Source organism: Cetorhinus maximus, chromosome 1, assembly GCF_964194155.1.
Source record: "Cetorhinus maximus chromosome 1, sCetMax3.hap1.1, whole genome shotgun sequence".
In the NCBI taxonomy this organism is placed as follows: Eukaryota; Metazoa; Chordata; class Chondrichthyes; order Lamniformes; family Cetorhinidae; genus Cetorhinus; species Cetorhinus maximus.
The window spans coordinates 183,695,332-183,717,557 of record NC_135879.1 but is presented as its reverse complement, the minus strand read 5'-3'; the positions used below and the strand labels follow the sequence as shown (position 1 = coordinate 183,717,557).

Genomic DNA, 22,226 nt, shown 5'->3' with positions numbered 1-22,226 from the left:
CCTACAGCTGCTATTCCTGACATATCCAACCAGCTGTTGAATACAGAACCACCCAGTTTCAGTGACGCATCTTTTTGTGCAGCTCAAGACCCCATCGATCCTGTTCCAGATGATCCCTTAGAAGGGCTGCATCGCTCTGACCATTCCCGCAGAGCACCTCAGAGACTTAATTTATAGTCATAGCCTAGAATTGATTGCCAAGGACACTAAAAGTCAGAATAATCCCCTAGCGATCACTTGGAGTTTGGGTAGTCTACACCAAATCTCTTAGATTTATGTTTGTTTAAAAAAAATCTTCTGCTCTTTGTTTACAAAGCAAGTTAAAGACAAGGGATATAACAAATGTTTAGTTAGTTTTCAGACATGTTGTTGTAGTAAACATATAAGGAACTTAAGGGGGAGGAAATGTAATAATTAGATTAATTGTCCATCCTTCCCATCAATCAACCATAGGTCAACGCTATGGGAGGAGCTTCTGGTAGGGAGATGGCGACAAGCATGTAGGCATTATAACGTGTCCTCAATAAAAGTTCCGTTTATCTGCACTAAACCTGCTCCTCCCTCAAGTTATTACAATGTTAAAGAAAGCTACTGCTCACTTGTTGCCTAAGACCTGTTTAATGCAATTTTTGAGAGGGCCATTTAGACAGCCAGTGCTCCTGCCTGAAACAAATAGGGGCCTCGTTAAAATATTCCATTTGGGTTCCTAAGCAGCCTTGAGAGCCACAATACATTTTGTTCTTCCACTGGGCAGCATACATAGTGTCACAAGCAGCAGTCCTATTTACATGATATATGTGGGCCAGGAGGAGTATGAATCCTGCCAACCTGATGTTCCCCTACTTTAATGAGAAAATTCCAGATTGGCTCATAAATAAATGTAAATCACTTTGATAGGGATCGTAATGCAATTAATGTTTAGATTAGTTTTTAGAGCTGTAATGTATTTGCTCTTTTGCCTTGCTGAGGATGCAGGTGCCAGGATTACTGTGAACTCATTGCTGTAATATATCCCCGTTAGACTAGCGCTCCTTCATTATTTATTTAATAAACTCGCTTTATGCACCATAATCAAGGTCTATTGTGCGTTACTATTCACTGTCAAAGACTGAATGGAAATCTTAAAATGGTGCAAGATAATCCACTGACATAACCATTACTAAATAAAATTGCTGTTGGTTACCTTGGCTATATTACCAAATTCTTCCTCCAACTCCAGGCAATGGCAGAGGCTCTAAAATTGCCTGTGGTCAGCAACCCTGAAGAAACATTACAAATCCAGTATTTACTCAAGACCACTGCTGACTCAACCATAATTAATAGGGTCAGATCACTTGTATCCTTACTAGAGTTGTGTCTGTAGGGAGTCAAAGGAAACATTAAAAATAAGTATTCTCTTTGTGCTGTACACTGCAAAAATGTGGGAGAAGCAGGTTAATTGTTAACCTTTTCTGAGATTAAGACCTGGATATCAAACCCGCATGAAGGACGTAAGGGATTGAGGAGGCTAGTTAAACTGCCACAAGTGGGAAACACAAATCTCACCCACCACGCATCACTGCTGTTTTCATGATGACCATTTTTATGGCACCTGAATGCCCCGTGGTGAAGTCACTTTCTCTCCCACCCGAAACAATGCCCTCACTTTCCCTCTCCCAACACAATGCCCTCTCACCCCTCCCCACTGTAATATCATCTCTTCCCCTCCCCTGCTGCAATGTCATCTCTTCGCATCCCCTACCACAATGTCCTCACTTCCCCTCCCCCAACACAATGTCCTCTCACCCCTCCCTGCCACAATGTCCTCCCTTCCCCTCCCTGCTGCAATGTCATCTCTTCCCCTCCCCCAACACAACGTCCTCACTTCCCCTCCCCCAACACAATGTCCTCACTTCCCCTCCCCCAACACAATGTCCTCTCAACCCTCCCTGCCACAACGTCCTCCCTTCCCCTCCCCCACTTCAATGTCATCTCTTCCCCTCCCCCAACACAATGTCCTCTCACCCCTCCCCGCCACAATGTCCTCACTTTCCCTCCCCCACCACAATGTCCTCACCTTCCCTCCCCCGCCACAATGTCCTAACTTCCTCTCCCCTGCTGCAATGTCCTCACTTGTCCCCCACGTCACAATGTCCTCATTTCCCTCCCCCATTGCAATGTCCTCACTTCCCTTCCCCCAACGCAATGTCCTCACTTCCTCTCCCCTGCTGCAATGTCCTCACTGCCTTTACCCTGCCGTAATGTCCTCATTGCTCCTCCCCCACCACAATGTCCTCATTTCCTCTCCCTGTGCTGTAATTCCTCTCTCCCCACCCCCACTATGATGTCCTTTCTTTGTACCTGCTCCTCTACGATATGCTCTGCTCCACTTCTCTTGTCATGACATTTCCTCTTTACCTCCATGCCGCGAAATCCTCCCTGCCGCAATGTCCTCTGTTCCCCTCCCCCATTTGATCTCCTCAATTAGCCTGCTCTGCCATGACGTTGTCTCTTCCCTGCACCTGCTGCAATGTGCTCTCTTCCACCCCTGCTGTTACATCCACTCTTCCCCTTTCTGTGATCCTCACTTCTCCACCTTACTGTTCTCACTTGCCCCCCTGCATCCTTCTGCCACAATCACCAACTAGCCCCATTCTAAACGACACATTTAAAAAGTTTTCTAGTGACAGGAACATTTCCGGGTCTCAAACCTGCTTGTGTACACAGTGCGATCTGCGGATCAATCTTATGGGAGGCAGCCTTGGCTTTCTCCGTCCAATTAGGGAAGGAGGGACAGGCTGATGAGATGGGATAGCCAATCAGGAGCAGGCATGCGAGGGGTGGCCGGCTGCTGTCACTGTAGCTGTCCTTGGGGTGCAGCTATGGCGACTGGAGCACAGGAGGGAGCATTGCTTCCGGAGGGAGGTAAGGAGGAAGGGGGTTCACAATGATGCCTTTAAGACACAGCATACTCAGTGGCAACAGGTGTTTGAGATTCTGTTGCAATGGCAAGCTTCTGCATACCCATGAATACAGGCTTCCTGTTTTTGTGAGATTATTCACAAATCTAATGTGATGCTCAATCGGCTGGGCACTTGCTTCATCAGAGCCAACAAACCCCTGATACTGCGTGGGACCCAGGTGCCATTCAGAAAATCCCCTTGAAGTGCCAAAATAGGCACTAATTGAAGTTGTAGATACCTTAATTGGCTACCCATTGTTGTTGGGCAGATAGCCATTACCATTGGGATCCCACATCTCGGAAAATCCCCTGGAGTCAGGAATACATTGAAGAGTCAGCCCGATGCCCTTCTTTCTGATTTTCCCCTCCTCCCATCCTCATGGCTGAGAGAATTCTGGCCATGGGGAGGTATTAATGCAGCACCTCCTTTGGGGAAGGCCTACCATATTAAGTGCCGCTCAGGCACTTAACTGGGCAGCGGTGGGTTTTCCCCAGGATCAATGACTACCACCGAGAGCTTCTAACCAATTAGAGGCCGGCAGCTCTATTGAATGGCAGCGCCACTGGGGGAGGTGGTGGCGGCTGCCTGTAGGACACCCACCCAAGACCTAGGATCATCACTGGATCCCAGGCCACAGCTGAGTGATAAAAGGGGGGGGTGTTTCCAGGGTGGGGGTCACAGGAGAGGCAGCAATGACAGGGGATAGATCTCAGCAGCCCCTCCTTTCTGATGCTGGATGTGTCGATCAGGTACTGAATGTCTTTGAATAAAGGACCCACCCCACCCCCACATTCGGGAGCCCGCAAGCAACCCAGCAGAGTTTGCTTGTCGTGCTCCTGGCATGGATGAGCCCTTGAAATGAGCATTTATTGCCCACTTAAGCGCTTCAATTGGTGGCGGGGTGGGAAGGCTGCCCACAGGCCTTCCTTCATGGTTTTAATGGGGATGGAGGCGGGAAGGTGGCTGGGTCCCCACCTGCCACTCTCCCGCCTGATTAAACGCAGCCCCCCCCCCAACCAACAAATTTGCCATGGGGGAAGGGCGTTAAATTCCACCCATTATGTCCAGTTCTGAGTCTCATACTTGTAGCTCTGGGCTAGGAACAGTACAATTGTAAAACTGCCCTTCTTATGTGACGAAGCATAAGCTAAGAGAGAAAAAAAATCAACTTTATAATTTAATGGGTAAGTAAAAAATCTTTGTGATGGAAAAGCAGCAAAAGGATTTTGTGTGCAACACTTTGCTAGATGGAAAACATACTGTATTTCTGGTCGCAGCATTAACTATTTTGACTTTGACAAGGTAATATGCAACCACATCCATTATTGCAAAATTAAACCACTTTCAAGAGCGCAACATATTTGCAGAGTACTGCATATTTATTTTATGCCCCATGAAACATAAGGTAATTATTATCGTTTGGTTAATTAATCCTTATGATTACTCAATTACTGCTTAATTCATTTAATTGCAAACTTCTGACGCATTCTACATTCTTAATGCTTTCACTATGAGGGTGAAATTCCTCTGAGCTTTTTCCATCATCCCACTGTAATTTCCTGTTTGTGCCCTTAAGTGGGGTTTCTGCTGAAGTTACAGCAAAGGAGATGGAGAATCCCAAAGGGAATTCACCCCTGTGACTGCAGCCTCACCCTGATACAAACCCCAAAGACAGCAGAATACACATCAGTCTCTGTGGTGGAGATTGACAGCAAAATGACTGGGGAAATCATAAGAAAAACAATGAATAAAATATTAAAATAATTCAGCAGAGTTGGCAATAAAATTCACACAACACATTCATACACAATATAAGGAATTATTTCAGTATGGATATCTATCAATTATTATTCATATGAAACATATAACTCTGGGCATTATGAAACCTCGATCTTATTATACAAAGCTGCCAAACACATAATTATTTTCATTGTATTTCTGAATTAGAATTGAAAATTGTACTTTATTGTTAATTTAAATCTAAAATTCTTATGCCATCTTTAAAGATAAGTGAAGTCGAGTACTATTTTGTCAAATGCTTCATACACTGGACATTCCTATCTTTAATACAATAATCCTGCTTTTTAATTCTTCTAGCAGATATCTGTTTACCTAGATTCAGACTTCAAACTCATAGTAGCCTTTAAAGTGACAAGGCTACACACTCAGCTCATGAGAGCATCCTTTTGTGCCAGCGAAACACTTCCGCGCTGTGCACAAGCTATACTATGGGCTGGATTTTTGCTACCAAGGTAGGTAGCTCAAGTCAGGAAATTTCCTCACTCAGCAGACCCCATCGCTATAGAGAGCCCAATCACAGCAATTTTTTTTTCTGGGGAGGCAAGGTGATGATCCAGCTAGGCCTGCTGCCTCCAGAGGAACTTCGGAGGCAGCCAAGGAGGCAGGCGAGTCTCAAGGCGGACTGGTTAGAAGGCTCAACTAAGTCCTCTGAGGCTTTGGCCCAGTTTTATAAAAGGATGTTATGTCCCCTAGCCCACACCCACCCACCCATTCCATGCCCCCTGCATGCCATCTCCTGGCCCCCGCCACCTCCATAGCCACTCTACTAGTATCCACTATCTGCAGACCTCAGAGCCATGTGGAAATGTGAAGAAATTAAACTTCTAATAATTTAACAGAGCTCTCACTCATACACACTTGATACAGAAAAAAAACTCTCATGAAACCCAGCCAAAGATTTTAAATCCCCTCAAATGGTCAGTCTTCTATAAAAGCAAACATACTTCTATTCAGTAACCACATAAAAGACATATAATTCTTAAATAACCTCTTAAAACCGACAATAAAAGTGTGAACTTAGCCTTCCTACTGAGATAAGTAATTTGGTACCTTTTGAAATTCAGCCAACTATTCATAGTGGACTCAGCTGTAAAAATAACCCTTGGGAAATATCAGCAATAAAGTCTATTAACACTGCAGGAACAGATTGCTATTGTTTTTCTAAGCTACACCAAATGGCCTGTCAATCAATGCATCCTAGCAGAGGGTGTTTTTTTTTCTCTCTAACTGACAGCTGCAGCCTAGTTTTTTTCTTTCAGTTTCAAAGAGCTGGGGATTTAAATAACTTCAGATCATAACACTTAAACAGATCTTACCCACCCTTCAAGTCATTCTATTGTGTCCTGGAACTATATCACACTTTGTCTACATACACTTTAATGCCTGTGACCTCCAATGTTACCTCCTAATTACATTGTCCCATTACCGGCATAGTCTCATATAAAGCTGTCTCACAATATAATTACACATTCAGATATTATCTTTTATATCATGTTGCATCCCACAGCCCATTATAAACAGAGACAAATACCTTAATACAAAGCAGTTCTAAATGCTTCCTTTCTTTTGCTTGGTCAGATAAAGTGGAAACACTACCATTATGACACATGTTCATCTAAGTCTCCTCCAAGGTTTGCTTTGGCGACTGAGATCTAGTTCCAGATGGTTATCAGTTAATTGGAGTCTCACCACTCAGAAAAGCCAGGTCAAAAGACAGGGAACTTCCTGTCTTGTAAATCCCATGGATTTATTCCAATCTTTCAGCACAGGAGAAATATGTAGTAAACATTCTATGGATCAGAAGATTACACAGACACTCTCCAAAGTATTGTTGTGTCACTTACAATTTTGGTTGACCTGACAAAGAGGTGCCTGTCCTTGATTTTGATAGAGAATATGCCTGGTTTCCTTCTTTTCAAGAGCTGCTGAACCAATTTCCAGCTTATTTCACATAAATTTTGTGTGTGAGGTCAGTTGTTCAACAGGGTCTTTTTCTGCAATTTGGCTGTATAGGTGGAGAACTCTGAATTGGCAGCTAGGCCATACATGCATCATCCCATACTGTACGGCCCAGACTCTATAGTGATTATTTATTTAATGAATCTTCCATCATCAAATCCTAATCCCTGCTTGCACTCTGCTGTTCTTATCAATCATGTTTTGGTTGGAGTACCACTCTAATTAGGTAGGATGAACTTGTGGCTCTTTATTGATCAAAAGAGTTCATTATACAAGCATGTTGTAGGCTTCTCCAATTGTGGGAGTGAGGAAATAAATATCCAACCCTGAAATTCCATAATTTGATTTGAGAGGGCAGATGTGTGCTTGGAAATTACTGTCTGCTGCTGATTTTAGCCTCGTAATTACAGCATTACAGCTGATTTTTGTATCACTGATGATCACATCTTGTGTGATATAGAAATTTATTGGAAGCTTCAAAGGACTGAAACTAAGTGAAGATGAAATAAAAATCCTGACAGACTAGCTAATTTCTTAATTGACTAAAATGAAAGCTACTTTTTAACCTGGGTTATATCAGTAATAGAACTCATCCTTTTAATGAGAGAGAAAGTGCATTCCTCTCTGATAAACACATAAGATGCTTTCTGGTATTTCAAATTAAATAAACCAAAACTCTCAAATCCATAGTGAATTACAAATCCTAAAGGATCATAACCTAATGTTTCTATTACTAAGAAGAGTTTTCTTACCAGCCTATACTCTTCCAAGTCTGTTTTGTTTCCAACCAAAACTACTGGGATATCATGTGTGTGTCGAACATGATAGATGAGTTCCTTGAACTCCGCGGCTTCCTGGAATGATCGGCGATCAGTGATAGAATAACAGATTATAAAACCTTCTCCACCTCGCATGTATTGGTCTCTCATGGCTGTGAATTCTGCCTGGAGTTAAATATCAAAAATAGAAGATAAAAACATTGATAACAATTCTGCCCTATAACACAGGCAACCAACACTTAACTACAGGCTTCAGACACTCTTGTGCAATGTGTGACGTTAACTTATTCATAGACTTTCAAAAGGAAAAGATCAGCATTGTGCTTATGCCATATTATTTTTTAAAAATCTGATAAACTGGATTAGCTTTTATAGAACAGAGCCATGCAGAGGATGAAGATTGCAGGTCGATCCATTGCCTATGCTGGGTTAACTGAACTCAGCTAGATTGTGGCAAAGGGCCTATAATTGTTTATATATTATGTAGGTTAATGAGGGGGAAGAAAATCAACCATCATTTACACTCACAAATGCTATCCAGTGACCTCACCGTTGACAATCAAGCCTCAAAATTATACACCCCACTCTGGGTAGAGCCTTGCTCAATGGAATGAGTGCTGACTGGAGATAGATATCAATGCATCTGATAAATGAAGGCATTGGTTTGCTTGCATTAAAATCAATGGCTGGAAAATCTGGAGCATCTTCAATAGGGTATGTTAACCCAATGACTGATTCTCCAATCTGCACTGCTGTTCAGCAAACTGCTGCATCAGGAGCAGAGTTACACAATTTTGATGGCTTTAGTGTCTAGGTTTGCATGTGAGGAACTGCCTTGTGCCAAGGACCCAGAGGGTGGGTGGCACCACTGGAACTGTACTAAGTATTAAAGGCAGGAAGGAAGACAGTTGACAAAAAGGAATAAAAACAAATGACCAGGTGTACCTTTCAACTTTTGATTTAAAATAATACTGCATATGATTTTTCTGAATGCATACCAGCAATCTTTAACATTTATGACACTGTTAATGAGAAAGCACTAGGAGCTTGGATGATTTGGCCATGCACAAAATAGTGTCATTAGTTTGAATTCAGACTTGCACGACATTTCCAGGTCATGCTTGTATAACCCAGCGCTTGATTAACTATGATTTTTTTTTTTACTACTGATTTTCATATAGTGTTCAAATTTCACAACTATGGTTCCTAACCAGGAATGGAGATAGACATGTGGGAAATGTAAGATTACATTTTTATACAAAGAAATAATGTAAAATAAGGTTTAAAATAAATAATAGAAGGAAGAAGTTCAAGTTTAGATTACTGAAAATAAAACAGAAAAAATAGGCTAGGAAAGGAGACAAGACGATGAAGGAAAAAGAGGAAGAGAAAAATTGGCCTAGATCTCACTGTGATAATGATGCTGAAACTGTCAACAATTTCAGGAGCTTGGAAATGTGCTGAATAATGCAGAAATTCAGAAGTTTCTGTCAGTGAATCTATCCAAAGGGTGAGCTGCAGAGGTTTCCACCTACTGCTATTTCATTTCCAATCATGAACTAATGAGAACTTCAACTCTAATGTTGGCAATCTCATTGTAAAAACCCTGGAAAAATTAACACCTTGTTGAATGAGTTGTAACTGGGTTCACAATTGTGTACTAACTTCATATTTACTGCTAAATTCCTTCAAAGGCCATGAAAGGCTAATTTTATATTTTTAGAACGTTGTTTCTCCACAAAGATTAAAAAATGTATATATTTTTAAAGTCATAAAAAATATTTTTTTTAAAGTCTGTCCATCTTGATTTTAGCTTCTATCTTCATACAGTTATGTTATATATTTATTTCACCATCTGAAGATTTAAATTAAAAGTGAATGATTTTAAATGCTTTTAATTTCCTGGAGTGCTGTGTGTGAATGCTTCCATTTGATTGGTTAACTACCTGCTTGCTGACATCACAGCTTCTGCACACCTAAATTGCTCCTTGATTTGGTACCAGATTTAAACTGCCATTGAGAAAAGGGGAAAATATGGCACAGAGATCATTAGATCTTAGTGGGCAAATTTCTTCATTGTCAGCTGCATACACCTTACTTCACCGCTGACCACAAAATCCAGCCTCTGAATTATTATTTCCATTCGATTTTTTGAAAAGTATGTATCTAACTGAGTGAAATTTAGGTCATAATAACAAGCTTCCTTCTGACATCTGGACAGTATTATTTCTGTACTTATACCAGAGAGGTTTTCATTGTGAGTCAATGAATTGCTATTTTGTAAGAGAGGTTTTTATGCCTTATTAGGGTTAGAATCAAGGTTGCTAATTTACGATGGCTGTATGAGTTAAACTCCTTTTTTACTATATAGTATTCCACAACTTTTACTGGAGTTTGGGGATCGAAATACATGGTTCTGTCCATGATTCTGTTTAACCCAAAAATGAAGGTGTTGGGTGAAAAATCTAAAAATGTGTTGCTTCAGAAGACTATGGAGACAAATCATTGTCTCACTGTGAAGCATCTGTCTCTCTGTCATGTCCACTTTTGTGTCATCATTATCATTACTGACCTCCAAATGTGTTAATTCACTGTTATCATTTGAGAAAGGCTTCAGTTTTATGAGGGTTGCACAGGGACCCATAACAGACTTTCAAACCAAAGTCATCATTATCTCTGCTGACTTAAGGTTGAACTCTTGTACTTATCTTTAATTCATTCGTGGAATGAGAAAATCACTGGCAAGGCCATTATTTAGGGCTATCCCAATTGCTCTTGAGAATCACAGAATCACACAGTGCAGAAGAGGCCCTTCAGTCCATCGGGTCTGCACCAACACGTGAGAAACACCTGACCTACCTGCCTAATCCCATTTACCAGCACTTGGCCCATAGCCTTGAATGTTGTGACGTGCCAAGTGCTCATCCAGGTACTTTTTAAAGGATGTGAGGCAACCCGCCCACCACCCTCCAAGGCAGTGCATTCCAGACTGTCACCACCCTCTGGGTAAAAAAAATTTTCCTCACATCCCCCCTGAATCTCCTGCCCCTCACCGTGAACTTATGTCCCCTTGTGACTGACCCTTCAACTTAGGGGAACAGCTGCTCTCTATCCACCCTGTCCATACCCCTCATAATCTTGTACACCTCGATCAGGTCGCCCGTCAGCCTTTTCTGCTCCAACGAAAACAACCCAAGTCTATACAAAACAAAAACAAAAATACCTGGAAAAACTCAGCAGGTCTGACAGTTGACGTTTCAAGTCCATATGACCCTTCATCAGAACTAAGACATATAGAAATGAGATGAAATATAAGCAGGTAGAGGGGGGTGGGTGGGACAGGTAGAGCTTGATAGGGGGCCAGTGATAGGTGGAGGTCAAGAAGAGACTGCCAAAGATGTCATAGAAAAAAGGACAAAGGGGTGTTGACGGTGGTGATATTATCTAAAGGATGTGCTAATGGGGACATTAAGGGTAGAAAGCAGGACGAGCAAGTAGGAGATGGCCCTGGTGGGGGTGGGGTGGGGGGAAGGGATCGAAATGGGCTAAAAGATGGATATGAAACAATAGATCGAAATAAATTTAAAAATAGGAGGGAAAAGGAAAATATATTTGTTAAAAAATTATAAATTATTGGAAAAGGGGGATTGGAAAGGGGTTGGGTTATGGAGGAGAGAGTTCATGATCTGAAATTGTTGAACTCAATATTAAGTCCGGAAGGCTGTAAAGTGCCTAGTTGGAAGATGAGGTCCTGTTCCTCCAGTTTGCGTTGAGCTCCACTGGAACATTGCAGCAGGCCAAGGACGGACATGTGGGCATGAGAGCAGGGTGGTGTGTTGAAATGGCAAGCGACAGGGAGGTCTGGGTCATGCTTGCGGACAGACAGAAGGTGTTCCACAAAGCAGTCACCCAGTCTGCGTTTGGTCTCTCCAATGTAGAGGAAACCGCATTAGGAGCAGCGAATGCAGTAGACTAAATTGAGGGAAGTGCAAATGAAATGCTGCTTCACTTGAAAGGAACGTTTGGGCCCTTGGACGGTGAGGAGGGGGGAAGTAAAGGGGCAGGTGTTGCACATTCTGCGGCTGCATGGGAAGGTGCCGTGGGAGGGGGTTGAGGTGTAGGGGATGATGGAGGAGTGGACTAGGGTGTCCCGGAGGGAACGATCCCTGTGGAAAGCCACCCGGGGGTGGGGGGTGGGGGGTGGTGGGGGGGTGGGGGGGGGGTGGGGGGGAGGAAGATGTGTTTGGTGGTGGCATCCTGCTGGAGTTGACGGAAATGGCGGAGGATGATCCTTTGAACGTGGAGGCTGGTGGGGTGATAAGTGAGGACAAGGGGGACCCTATCATGGTTCTGCGAGGGAGAGGAAGGTGTGAGGGCAGATGTGCGGGAGATGGGTCGGACATGGTTGAGGGCCTGTCAACCACCGTGGGTGGAAAACCTTGGTTAAGGAAGAAGGAAGACATGTCAGAGGAACTGTTTTGGAAAGTGGCATCATCAGAACAGATGCGACGGAGGCGAAGGAACTGAGAGAATGGGATGGAGTCCTTACAGGAAGCGGGGTGTGAGGAGCTGTAGTCGAGGCAGCTGTGGAAGGGAAGTGTCAGAGATGGACCATGTGAAAATGATGGAGGGGTGGAAATTGGAAGCAAAATTAATAAATTTTTCCAGATCCAAACGAGAGCATGAAGCGGCACCGAAGCAGCCATCGATGTACCGGGGGAAGAGTTGTGGGAGGGGGCCTGAGTAGGACTGGAACAAGGAATGTTCCACATACGCCATAAAGAGACAGGCATAACTGGGGCCCATGCGGGTACCCATAGCGACACCTGTTATTTGGAGGAAGTGAGACGAGTTTAAGGAGAAATTGTTCAGTGAAAGAACAAGTTCAGCCAGACGGAGGAGAGTAGTGGTGGATGGGGATTGTTCAGGCCTCTGTTCGAGGAAGAAGCGGAAAGCCCTCAGACCATCCGGGTGGGGGATGGAGGTGTAGAGGGATTGGATGTCCATGGTGAAGAGGAGGCGGTTGGGGCCAGAGAACTGGAAATTGTTGATATAATGTAGGGCGTGAGAGGAATTGCGGATGTAGGTGGGAAGAGAGTCTCTATCCAACTTCTCTTCATAACCTAAATGTTTCAACCCAGGCAACTTCCTGGTGAATCTCCTCTGCACCCCCTCCAGGTGGTGGTGAGTTGCCATTCTTGACCGGCTGCAGTCCCTGTTATGAAGGTACACCCAGAGTGCTGTTGGGAAGGAAGTTCCATGCTTTGGTCCAGTGACAGTGAAGGAAAGCAATATAGCTCCAAATCAGAATGATGTGTGACAGGGAGGAAACTTGGGAGTGGTGGTGTTCCCATGTGCCTGTTGCTCATATTCTCCTAGGTGATAGAGGATTTGAAAGGTGCTGTTGAAGAAGGTTTGGCAATTTGCTGCAGTGCAGTACATCTTGCAAATTGTACATGCTGCTGCCACTGTGCACTGGTGATGGAGGGAGTGAATGTTTAACATGTAGAGTGGGGTGTTGATCAAGCGTACTGCTTTGTAGTGGATGGTGTTGAGCTTCTTGAGTGTTGTTGGAGCTGCACTCATCCAGGCAAATGGATGGAATTCCATCTCACTCCTGAATTATGCCTTGTAGTTGGTGGACAGCTTTTGGGGAGTCAAGGTGTGTTTCCCAGCTCAGAATAAGCAGCCTCTGACCAGCTTTAGTAGCCACAGCATTTATATGGCTGGTGCATTTAGTTGTACTTAGTCTAGCAGTTTAATCCTTCTGGTTAATTTGTGGATGAATTGGTTTTGATTGGGTTCCATAGCTCTGGATAACAGTGTTTCAAACTTATCTTCATTGTCAACTGATTTACCTGAACCTTTATTCCCACATTGAAATAGCTCAACACATTATATAGATCAACCGTCTCTATTCTGCATAGAAGAAGGTGCTCAGGAAAATACTGAATATGATAGTAAAAGAGTAATTCTCATTTGCGTATAATAAATGGGTGAGCGGTGGATAGGGAATGCGCAAAGTCATCTTTGAGGAGTCAGCATCCGATCTGTGTGGTTACTGTGATTGGAACTCATTATTATGCAGTCAGTGAGTTTTTAGCATTTACTCCCAACAGGCAATGATCTTGAAGCAGGAAATTTGGCAATAAGGCTGCTTCTCAAAGCCATGCAACACTAGTATAAAGAGGAGAAAGATAAGCAACACCGTGGAGCTGCTGGTAATACAAATTCAGGATCAACAGCATTAACTACATAAACCTTCAAATCTGTTAAATTGAAAAACTCACAAGAAACGGTCGGAAAAATATCTCCTAAAGCTTCACCCAGCTTTACTTAACAGCAGTTGCAGATCCCTTTCAGTGGGCAGAATTTTCCCAGAATTGCACTAAGTGCGGTAGCGGGCGGGTAAAATGGAGCCCTACCCGCCAATAAAAATGGCTGGTTTTCATGCCATATCTTCCCTAGACTGCCTCATTATTTATGCATTCCTGGGAAACATGCTGTTTTCATGGCGGGCAGGCTCTCATTCACCCGCTCATCATCACGCCGCTGTTGCCTCATGCCGGTCGTCATCTTTAAAAGGCAACTGCCAGCAAAGTGCTCATGGCCACCAGCTCACCACCGCTGCCTGGGATACATGGCCTGCAAAGGCAAAAAGACTGCAGCCCCCTGCTTCAACGACGGGTCCCTCAAGCGACCTCTGGATGCTGCGGGTGCCCGCCGGGATGTGCTCTACCTCCAGAAGTTTCATGGCTGCGTCTCTGAGATGGCCCTGATCATGGAACGCAAGCAAGCTGCCCTCTGCCAGACAGAAGTCAGACATTCTCAGAGGCTATGTGAAGATCTATGGAGTGTCCTCACTACATGTTGTCATCATCCTCCTGCGATCGAGAGACTATTAGGGCCTCCACTGCATCTCCATGATAGGAGCATTTTCACAGAGGGTAATGGCGCTGCCATAAGCCAGACTGGAGTCAAACGTTCACAACTGCTGATGATCGTGACCTGCCTTCACGCCGTTGTGAAGCAGGTCTCGCCGTATTTTCTGCGCTTCCCACCTATCACAGTCGCCGCCAGCAGGCACGGAAAATTCTGCCCAATATCATTTGAATTAGTGTGAATTTAATCTTTATATTCCAATGGCTGTTTGGTTCTTAATCATGTGAAAGAAAGTTGCACTCTTATAAAAAAAACATTTCAATTTGCAAAATCTTTTAGGCTACTGTCCAAATTTTTATACAGCACATAAAAACTTCAGTAGCTACATCCTCTCTCTCTCTCTCTGTATTATATATATATGTATATCCTTAATTACACTGACTTTTCTTCATTCCAGGTCAGCTGCACCACTATACCTCAACACTTCCGCAGAACCTGCTTCTCTTGTGGATGAAGTTGCCAAATGTAAATGTGGATTGTCATTTCTTCACTAAGATGGGCAATCTATTCCCCATCTTCACCAGCTTTCAGAGTCTGTGACAAAATCCATAATAGATTTTCTTCCCAGCATACTGCAGCATAGATTTATGTGACATTTTCCACCTGCAACTAATTGTCAGGTCGTGAAAAGTGAGCAGACTGACCACAGCACAGTGGTGCTGGAAGCCATTCAAGTGCGGAGAGTTAAAATAAATGTAGCTGTAGTGAAGGACAGAATAATTGGGAGGGTAGATATGATTCTCTGCAGCCAAGAGAATGAGGCCTGAAGGTTGTGTTGCCTGCCAGTGTCAGGGTTAAGGACATCTTCTCAGGCCTGGATAGGAATTTGCAGTGGGAGGGGAAGGATCCAGTTATCATGACCCACATTGGTACAAACGACATGGGTAAGACTAAAAAAGAAGTTCTGCAAAGGAAGTATGAGCAGCTAGGGGCTAAGTTAACAAGCCGAACTGCCAAGATATCAATCCCTAGATTGCTACCTGAGCCATGGGGGAGAAATTTTAGGTCGGCGAGCAGGGGTGGGGCCCACTCGCCAATGCGTAAAATGACACGGGATGACGTTGGGCGTGCATCCCGATGTCACCCTGCATCATTTAGATTTTCAGGTCAGCGGGGGCGCCAATCGGGAACCTGCCTGCTCCCACACAACCCCCTCCAATGGGGGGAAGGTCTTGCCCATGAGCAAATTGGCATTGGAAATAGGTTGAATATGTGGCTCAAAGATTAGTATGGGAGAAATTGGTTGTGATTCAAGGGGCACTGACACCAGTACTGGGAAAAGAGGGAGCTGCACCATTGGGAGGGCTTTCACCTGAACTGCACTGGGTCTAGTGTCTTGATGAATTATATAACTAGGACTGTAGAGAGGGCTTTAAACTAAATAGCTGGGGGAGACGTGAGGGAAGACTTGGAAATTTAAGGAGAGGCAATACTGCAGGGTAATAATACAGGTATTGATAACCAGAGTGTGACATGGAGGGACAGAGCATATAAACATAAGTGCGCAATAGCAAATAAGGTCAGGGTAAGCAAAACCAGTAAAAAGACAGAGTTAAGAGCTCTTTTTCTGATTGCTTGCAGCATTCGTAACAAGCTGGATGAATTGATAGAAATAAATGAAATAGCCATTCCAGAGATGTGGTTGCAATGTGCCAAAGGCTGGGGCATGAATACTCAAGGGTATTTTGCATTTTGGAAGGACAGGAGGAAAGGAAACGGAGGAGGGATAGTTCTGTTAAAGGATGAGATCAGTCCAAGAGTGAGAAATGATCTTGGTTCAGAAAATAAAGAAGTAGAATCAGTTTGGGTGGAAATAAGAAATAGAAAAGGTAAAAAGTCACTGATGGGAGTGGTTTATAGGCCTCCTGACAGTAACTACACTGTAGGACAGAGCATAAATCAAGAAATAAATCAGCAATGGAATCTTGCAGCTGCAGTGAACATAAGGCCCAGAGTTTCCTCGCCTGTAATCTGGGTGCAAACTGATTACATGGTTCAAAAGATTATGGAATTTTTCAGAGTTACAATACACCCACATCTCTTTTGTCTTTTGTAGCTGTCTATTGAAGCTTCCACGTGAACAAATCTCTGCCCAAAAAAGTGATCATGCCCCTAACTTCCAAATCCAAGCACCAAATGTATTTGTTTGGATGGTCCCTACAGATTGCAATGAAATTTTCAGACACATCAGGAAAAAATGTCATTCTTCTGCTGAATAATTGCAACATTTTGATTGCTTTACAAAATTTATCTCATTGAGGCCTGCTCTGTATTTGCTTTTTTTTTGAAAAAAAGCATTTTTTATGACACAAGTCAGGTACCTCTTTAATAGATTCAGAGTTGAAGCACAGGGGGTGTAATGTAAAACCATCCCCATGATGAGTTTGATGGCAGGGGCATTTAATCAGGCAAGAGGATGATGGATGGGTATGCAGGAGCAGAGTGGCCTGGGTGTACATGTGCATAAATCAATGAAGGTGGCAGGACTGGTTGAGAGCACGATTAACAAGGCATTTGGCATCCTGGGCTTTATAAATAGGGGCATAGAGTACAAAAGCATGGAAGTTATGTTAAACCTATATACAACACTGATTCAGCCTCAACTAGAGTATTGCCTCCAGTTCTGGGCATCACACTTTTGGAAGGATGGTGCAGGATGGCATTAGAAAGAATGCAGAAAAGATTCACAAGAATGGTTCCAGGGATGAGGAACTTCAGTTAAATAGATAGATTGAAGAAGTTGTGATTGTTTTCCATGGAAAAGAGAAGGTTGAGAGGAGATTTGATAGAAGTATTTAAAATCATGAGAGGCTTGGTAATTAGCCACAGTCCATGAGGGACCATAGGCATCTTTCTCTGTTAAAGAGAAACAAGTAGTTATACAGCTTGAGGGGGACCACTCCACATCAAGCATTGGACGTGGTAAGGAGACAGCCCTCCATGAACACCACTGCCGATGCAAGACCGAAACTGTGCCATTTGCATCACTTTGCACCATACTCTAGCCATTTAGCCAACTGAGCTAACTGACTCCCATGGGGTCATGAGGGGTCTGGACAGAATGTATAGTGACAAATGTTCCCATTGATGAAAAGATTGAGAACCAGAGGGCACAGGTTTAAGGTAAATAAGGTAAAAGAAGCAATGGCGATATGAGGAAAAACTTTCTCATGTATTGAGTGGTTAGGATCCGGAATGCCTGAACTGTAATGGAAGCAAGTTCAATCAAGGTATTCAAAAGGGAATCGTATTATTATATAAAAAGGAAAAATATGCAAAGCTACTGGAAGAAGGTGAGGGAGTGGTACTAAGTGAAATGCTTCTTCAGAGAGCTAGCACAGACAAATCAGGCTGAATGACCTCCTTCTGTGCTGTAACCATTTTCTGATTCTAACATCTCTCCCCTTCAACCCCTTTCTACTTTCCTCCGTGTGCTTACCCCACTCTAAAACAGGAACACATTAAAACGTATTTTTGTTATTTGTTCATGTGGTGAGAATTACTGGCAAGACCAGTATCCTTTGCACATCCTTAATTGTCCTTGAGAAGGTTCTGGTGAGCTACATTGAACCATTGCAGTCTATGTGGTGTAGGTGCACCCACAGTTAGGGAGGGAATTCTAGGACTTTGACCCAACAACAATAAAGGAATAAATATTTCCAAGTCAGGATGGTGTATGGCTTGGAGGGGAACTTGGGGGTGGTGGCGTTCCCATGCACTTGCTACCCTTGTTCTAGTTGGAAGAGATTGGGGGTTTTGCTGCAGTGACCATAAGACTATAAGACGTAGGGGCAGAAGTAGGCCATTCGGCCCATCGAGTCTGCTCTGCCATTCAATGAGATCATGGCCGATCTGATAATCTTCACCTCCACTTTCCTGCCTTTCACCCATAACCCTTGATTCCCTTACTGATTAAAAATCTGTCTATCTCAGCCTTGAATATACTTAACGACCCAACCTCTTCAGCCCTCTGCAGTAAAGAATTCCACAGATTCACTACCCTCTGAGAGAAGAAATTCCTCCTCATCTCTGTTTTAAATGGGCATCCCCTTATTCTGAGATTATGCCCTCTGGTCCTAGACTCTCCCACAAGGAGAAGCAACCTCTCAGCATCTACCCTGTCAAGCCCCCTAAGAACCTTATATGTTTCAATAAGGTCGTCTCTCATTCTTCTAAATTCCCATGAGTACAGGCCCAACCTACTCAACCTCTCCTCATAAGAAAATCCCTCCATACCTGGGATCAACCTAGTGAACCTTCTCTGGACTGCCTCCAATGCCAGTATATCTTTCCTTAGATAAGGGGACCAAAACTGTTCACAGTATTCTATGTGTGGTCTAACTAGTGCCTTGTATAGTTTTAGCAAGACTTCCCTATTTTTATATTCCATTTCCTTTAAAATAAAGGCCAACATTCCATTTGCCTTCCCTATTAGCTGCTGAACTTGTATGCTAGCTTTTTAGGATTCATGTACAAGGAATCCCAAATCCCTCTGTGCTGCAGCCTTCTGCAGTCTTTCTCCATTTAAATAATATTCAGCTCCTCTATTCTTCCTGCCAAAGTGCATAACCTCATATTTTCCAACATTATATTCCATCTGCCAAGTTTTTCCCCAGTCACTTAGCCTGTCTCTATCCCTCTGCAGATTCCCTGTGCCATCCTCACCACTTGCCTTCCCACCTATTGTTGTGTCGTCCGCAAACTTGGTGATAGTACATTCCCTTCCCTCATCTAAGTCATTAAGATATATTGTAAATAATTATGGCCCCAGCACTGACCCCTGTGGTACTCCATTAGTTACAGGTTGCCATCCTGAAAATGCCCTGCTTATCCCAACTCTCTGTCTTCTATTAGTTACCCAATCCTCTATCCATGCTAATATACTACCCTCAACACCATGGGCTCTTATCTTATTAAGTAGCCTTATGTGCGGTACCTTATCGAACGCCTTTTAGAAATCCAAATATATTAGAACAAAGAACAAAGAAAAGTACAGCACAGGAACAGGCCCTTTGGCCCTCCAAGCCTGCGCCGATCATATTACATCTACTGGTTCCCCTTTATCTATCCTGCTTATTACCTCCTCAAAGAATTTTAATACATTTGTTAGGCATGATTTCCCCTTCTTGAAGGCATGCTGACTCTGCTTGATTAGGTTATGTACTTCTAAATGCTCTGCTATAGCATCCTTTACAATAGGCTCCAACATTTTCCCAATAACAGATGTTAAGCCAACTGACCTATAGTCACCTGTTTTTTTTGTCTCCCTCTCATTTTGAATAAGTGTGTTACATTGGCAGTTTTCCAATCCTTTGGGATATTTCTAGAATCTAAGGATTCTTAGAATATTACTACCAGTGCGTCCGATATCTCTGTAGCTACTTCCTTTAATATCCTAGAATGCAACCCATCAGGTCCAGGGGACTTATCGGCCTTCAGCCCCATTAGTTCCCCTAGTACTTTTTCTCTAGTGATAATTATTGTATTTATTTCCTCCCCCCCACCCGACTTTTGGCCCCTTGATTATTTAGTATTTTTGGAATGCTATTAGTATCTTCCAACGTGAAGACTGAAGCAAAGTATTTATTCAACTCTTCTGCCATTTCCTGGTTCCCCATTATTATTTCCCCAGCCTCATTCTCTAAGGGGCCTATGTTCACTTTGGCCTCTCCCTTCCTTTTTATGTATTTAAATAACCCCTTACTGTCCATTTTTATATCACTTGTTTACCCTCAAAATTTATTTTCTCCCTCTATTATTTTTTTGGTTGGTTTTTAAAACTTTCCCAATCCTCTGGCTTACCACTAATTTTTGCCACATTGTATGTTTTTTTCTTTCAATTTCATACTGTCCTTAGCTCCCTTGGTTAACCATGGTTGGTTTATTCCCTTCCTTGAATCCTTCTTCCTCACTGGGGTATATCTTTGTTGAGAGTCATAAACTATTTTCTTAAATGTCTGCCATTGTTCATCAACTGTCTTTTCTGCTAAACTGCTTTCTCAGTCCATTCCAGCCAACTCTGCCCTCATTCCATTGTAATTACCCTTATTTAAGTTTAGCACAGTTGTTTCTGACACAAGTTTCTCACTCTCAAATTGAATGCCAAATTCTACCATTTTATGGTACTATTTCCTAGGAGATCCTTTACCAGATCCAAAATAGCCTGATCCCTAGTTGGATTCACAACATATTGTTCTAAGAAACTGTCCTGAATATGCTCTATGAATTCTTGCTTGTGTCTACCTCTGCCAATCAGTGCATCTTGTACGTGGTACAGCTAGCTAGCTACTGTGCACCAGTGATGGATGGAATGAATGAATAAATTGCTAATCAAGGGAGCAGCTTTATCCTGGATGGTGTTGAGATTCTTGAGAGTTGATGGAGCTGCACCCATCTAGGCAAGTGGAAGTATTTCATCCCACTACTGGATTAAACTGAAATATGATGAACCTTTAGGAAAACTTGAATGGAAAGAGGTATTTTGTGGGTGTAAGTATAAGTATATTACATTTGTAAAATCACATCTTATAACAGTAGGAGTTATCCAGAGGAGCGCTGCAGTCTTCACGATGAAATGTGAATGCTAATCATCCACATCTTGGAAACGCTGACACACTGTCTGTGGACTCGTGTCCTAATGGTCGTGGAATAATGATTCTTTCTTACATATGCTTGGAGATGATGAATAGGTTGGAACTTTGGTGTAACACAGAACCGACTTGTGCCATGTAGATTGTGGACAGGGGAGTCAATTGGTGCAGAATTCCCAGCCTCTGACCAGCTCTTGTCACGTTAGTATTTTTGTGGATCATTCATATAAGACACTGACCGCCAGGATGTTGATGGTGGGGCATTCGTGTTAATGCTGCTGAATGTCAAGAGGAGGTTGTTCGGGATTTTCTTTAGTTGGTCAGTGCCTGGCACTTGTGTGGTGCAAATGTTACTTACCGCTTATCAGCCCAAGCCTGAATGTTGTCCAGATCTTGCTGCATATGAACACCGGCTGCTTCAGTCTCTGAGGGGTTGCAAATGTGACTAAACATTTTGCAATCTTCAGCAAACATCACGACCTCTAACCATACGAGGTAAGGTCACTGATGAAGCAGCTGAAAATATCACTCATTTCAAATTGTATTTCAACTAAACTTTTGAACTTTGTTCTTTTTCACTTTTGGGGCGATTTTAATCCTAAACGTGTGGCAGAATCTGAGTAATGAGCAGTTAGAATTATCCACTTAGGCTGTGTCAAGGGGGGCTGAGCTTCTGCAACTTTGACCTACTCAGCTGAGCAAGTGACAAGGACATCTGGCCATAAGCAGCTACATGTTAGGTACCAATGACATATTTGGGACAAGAGTACAGTCTTTACTAGGTGGCATATGTGACAAGTGACAGCGTGAGCTTCCAACCAGGCCAACCAAGCAAGAACATGGATTGATACCGGCAGAAGCTCAAAAACGTAAATCTAAATATGTATTTTTACTTTCCTTGCGAGTCCAACAAGACCAGGAATGTTCCTCCAGATCCCACAAGCAATCATTAGACTTCTCCTGCCTTCTCTTCCCCAAAACCATGGAGATGTGCACAAGATGGCCCGGTAGCCAACTCCACCACTTACCTGCTGTCAGTCAGCTGGGCGAATTTTACCCTGCTTATTCTGGGATATAAGTTGGTTGATGCAATGTAAATGATGCCTGGCCATGAAAATTAACTGAACTTCATTCTGTTGTGAACAGAGAGGGTATTAACACACCATTGTAGTTTCCTGACAGGAGTAAAATCCAGGCCTTTGATTTTAAAAATT

The 22,226-nt window shown here is 43.1% G+C and overlaps 1 protein-coding gene across 1 annotated transcript in view; it reads right to left on the bottom strand.

Annotated features, from left to right (window-relative positions):
- Window positions 1-22,226, bottom strand: part of LOC144690472 (GTP-binding protein Rit2-like) — a 394,332-nt gene that overhangs the window by 196,788 nt on the left and 175,318 nt on the right. Inside the window, exon 4 of the mRNA XM_078558044.1 lies at window positions 7,454-7,645. Within this exon, the coding sequence (XP_078414170.1) occupies window positions 7,454-7,645 (192 nt within the window). The remainder of the gene's footprint in view (window positions 1-7,453; window positions 7,646-22,226) is intronic.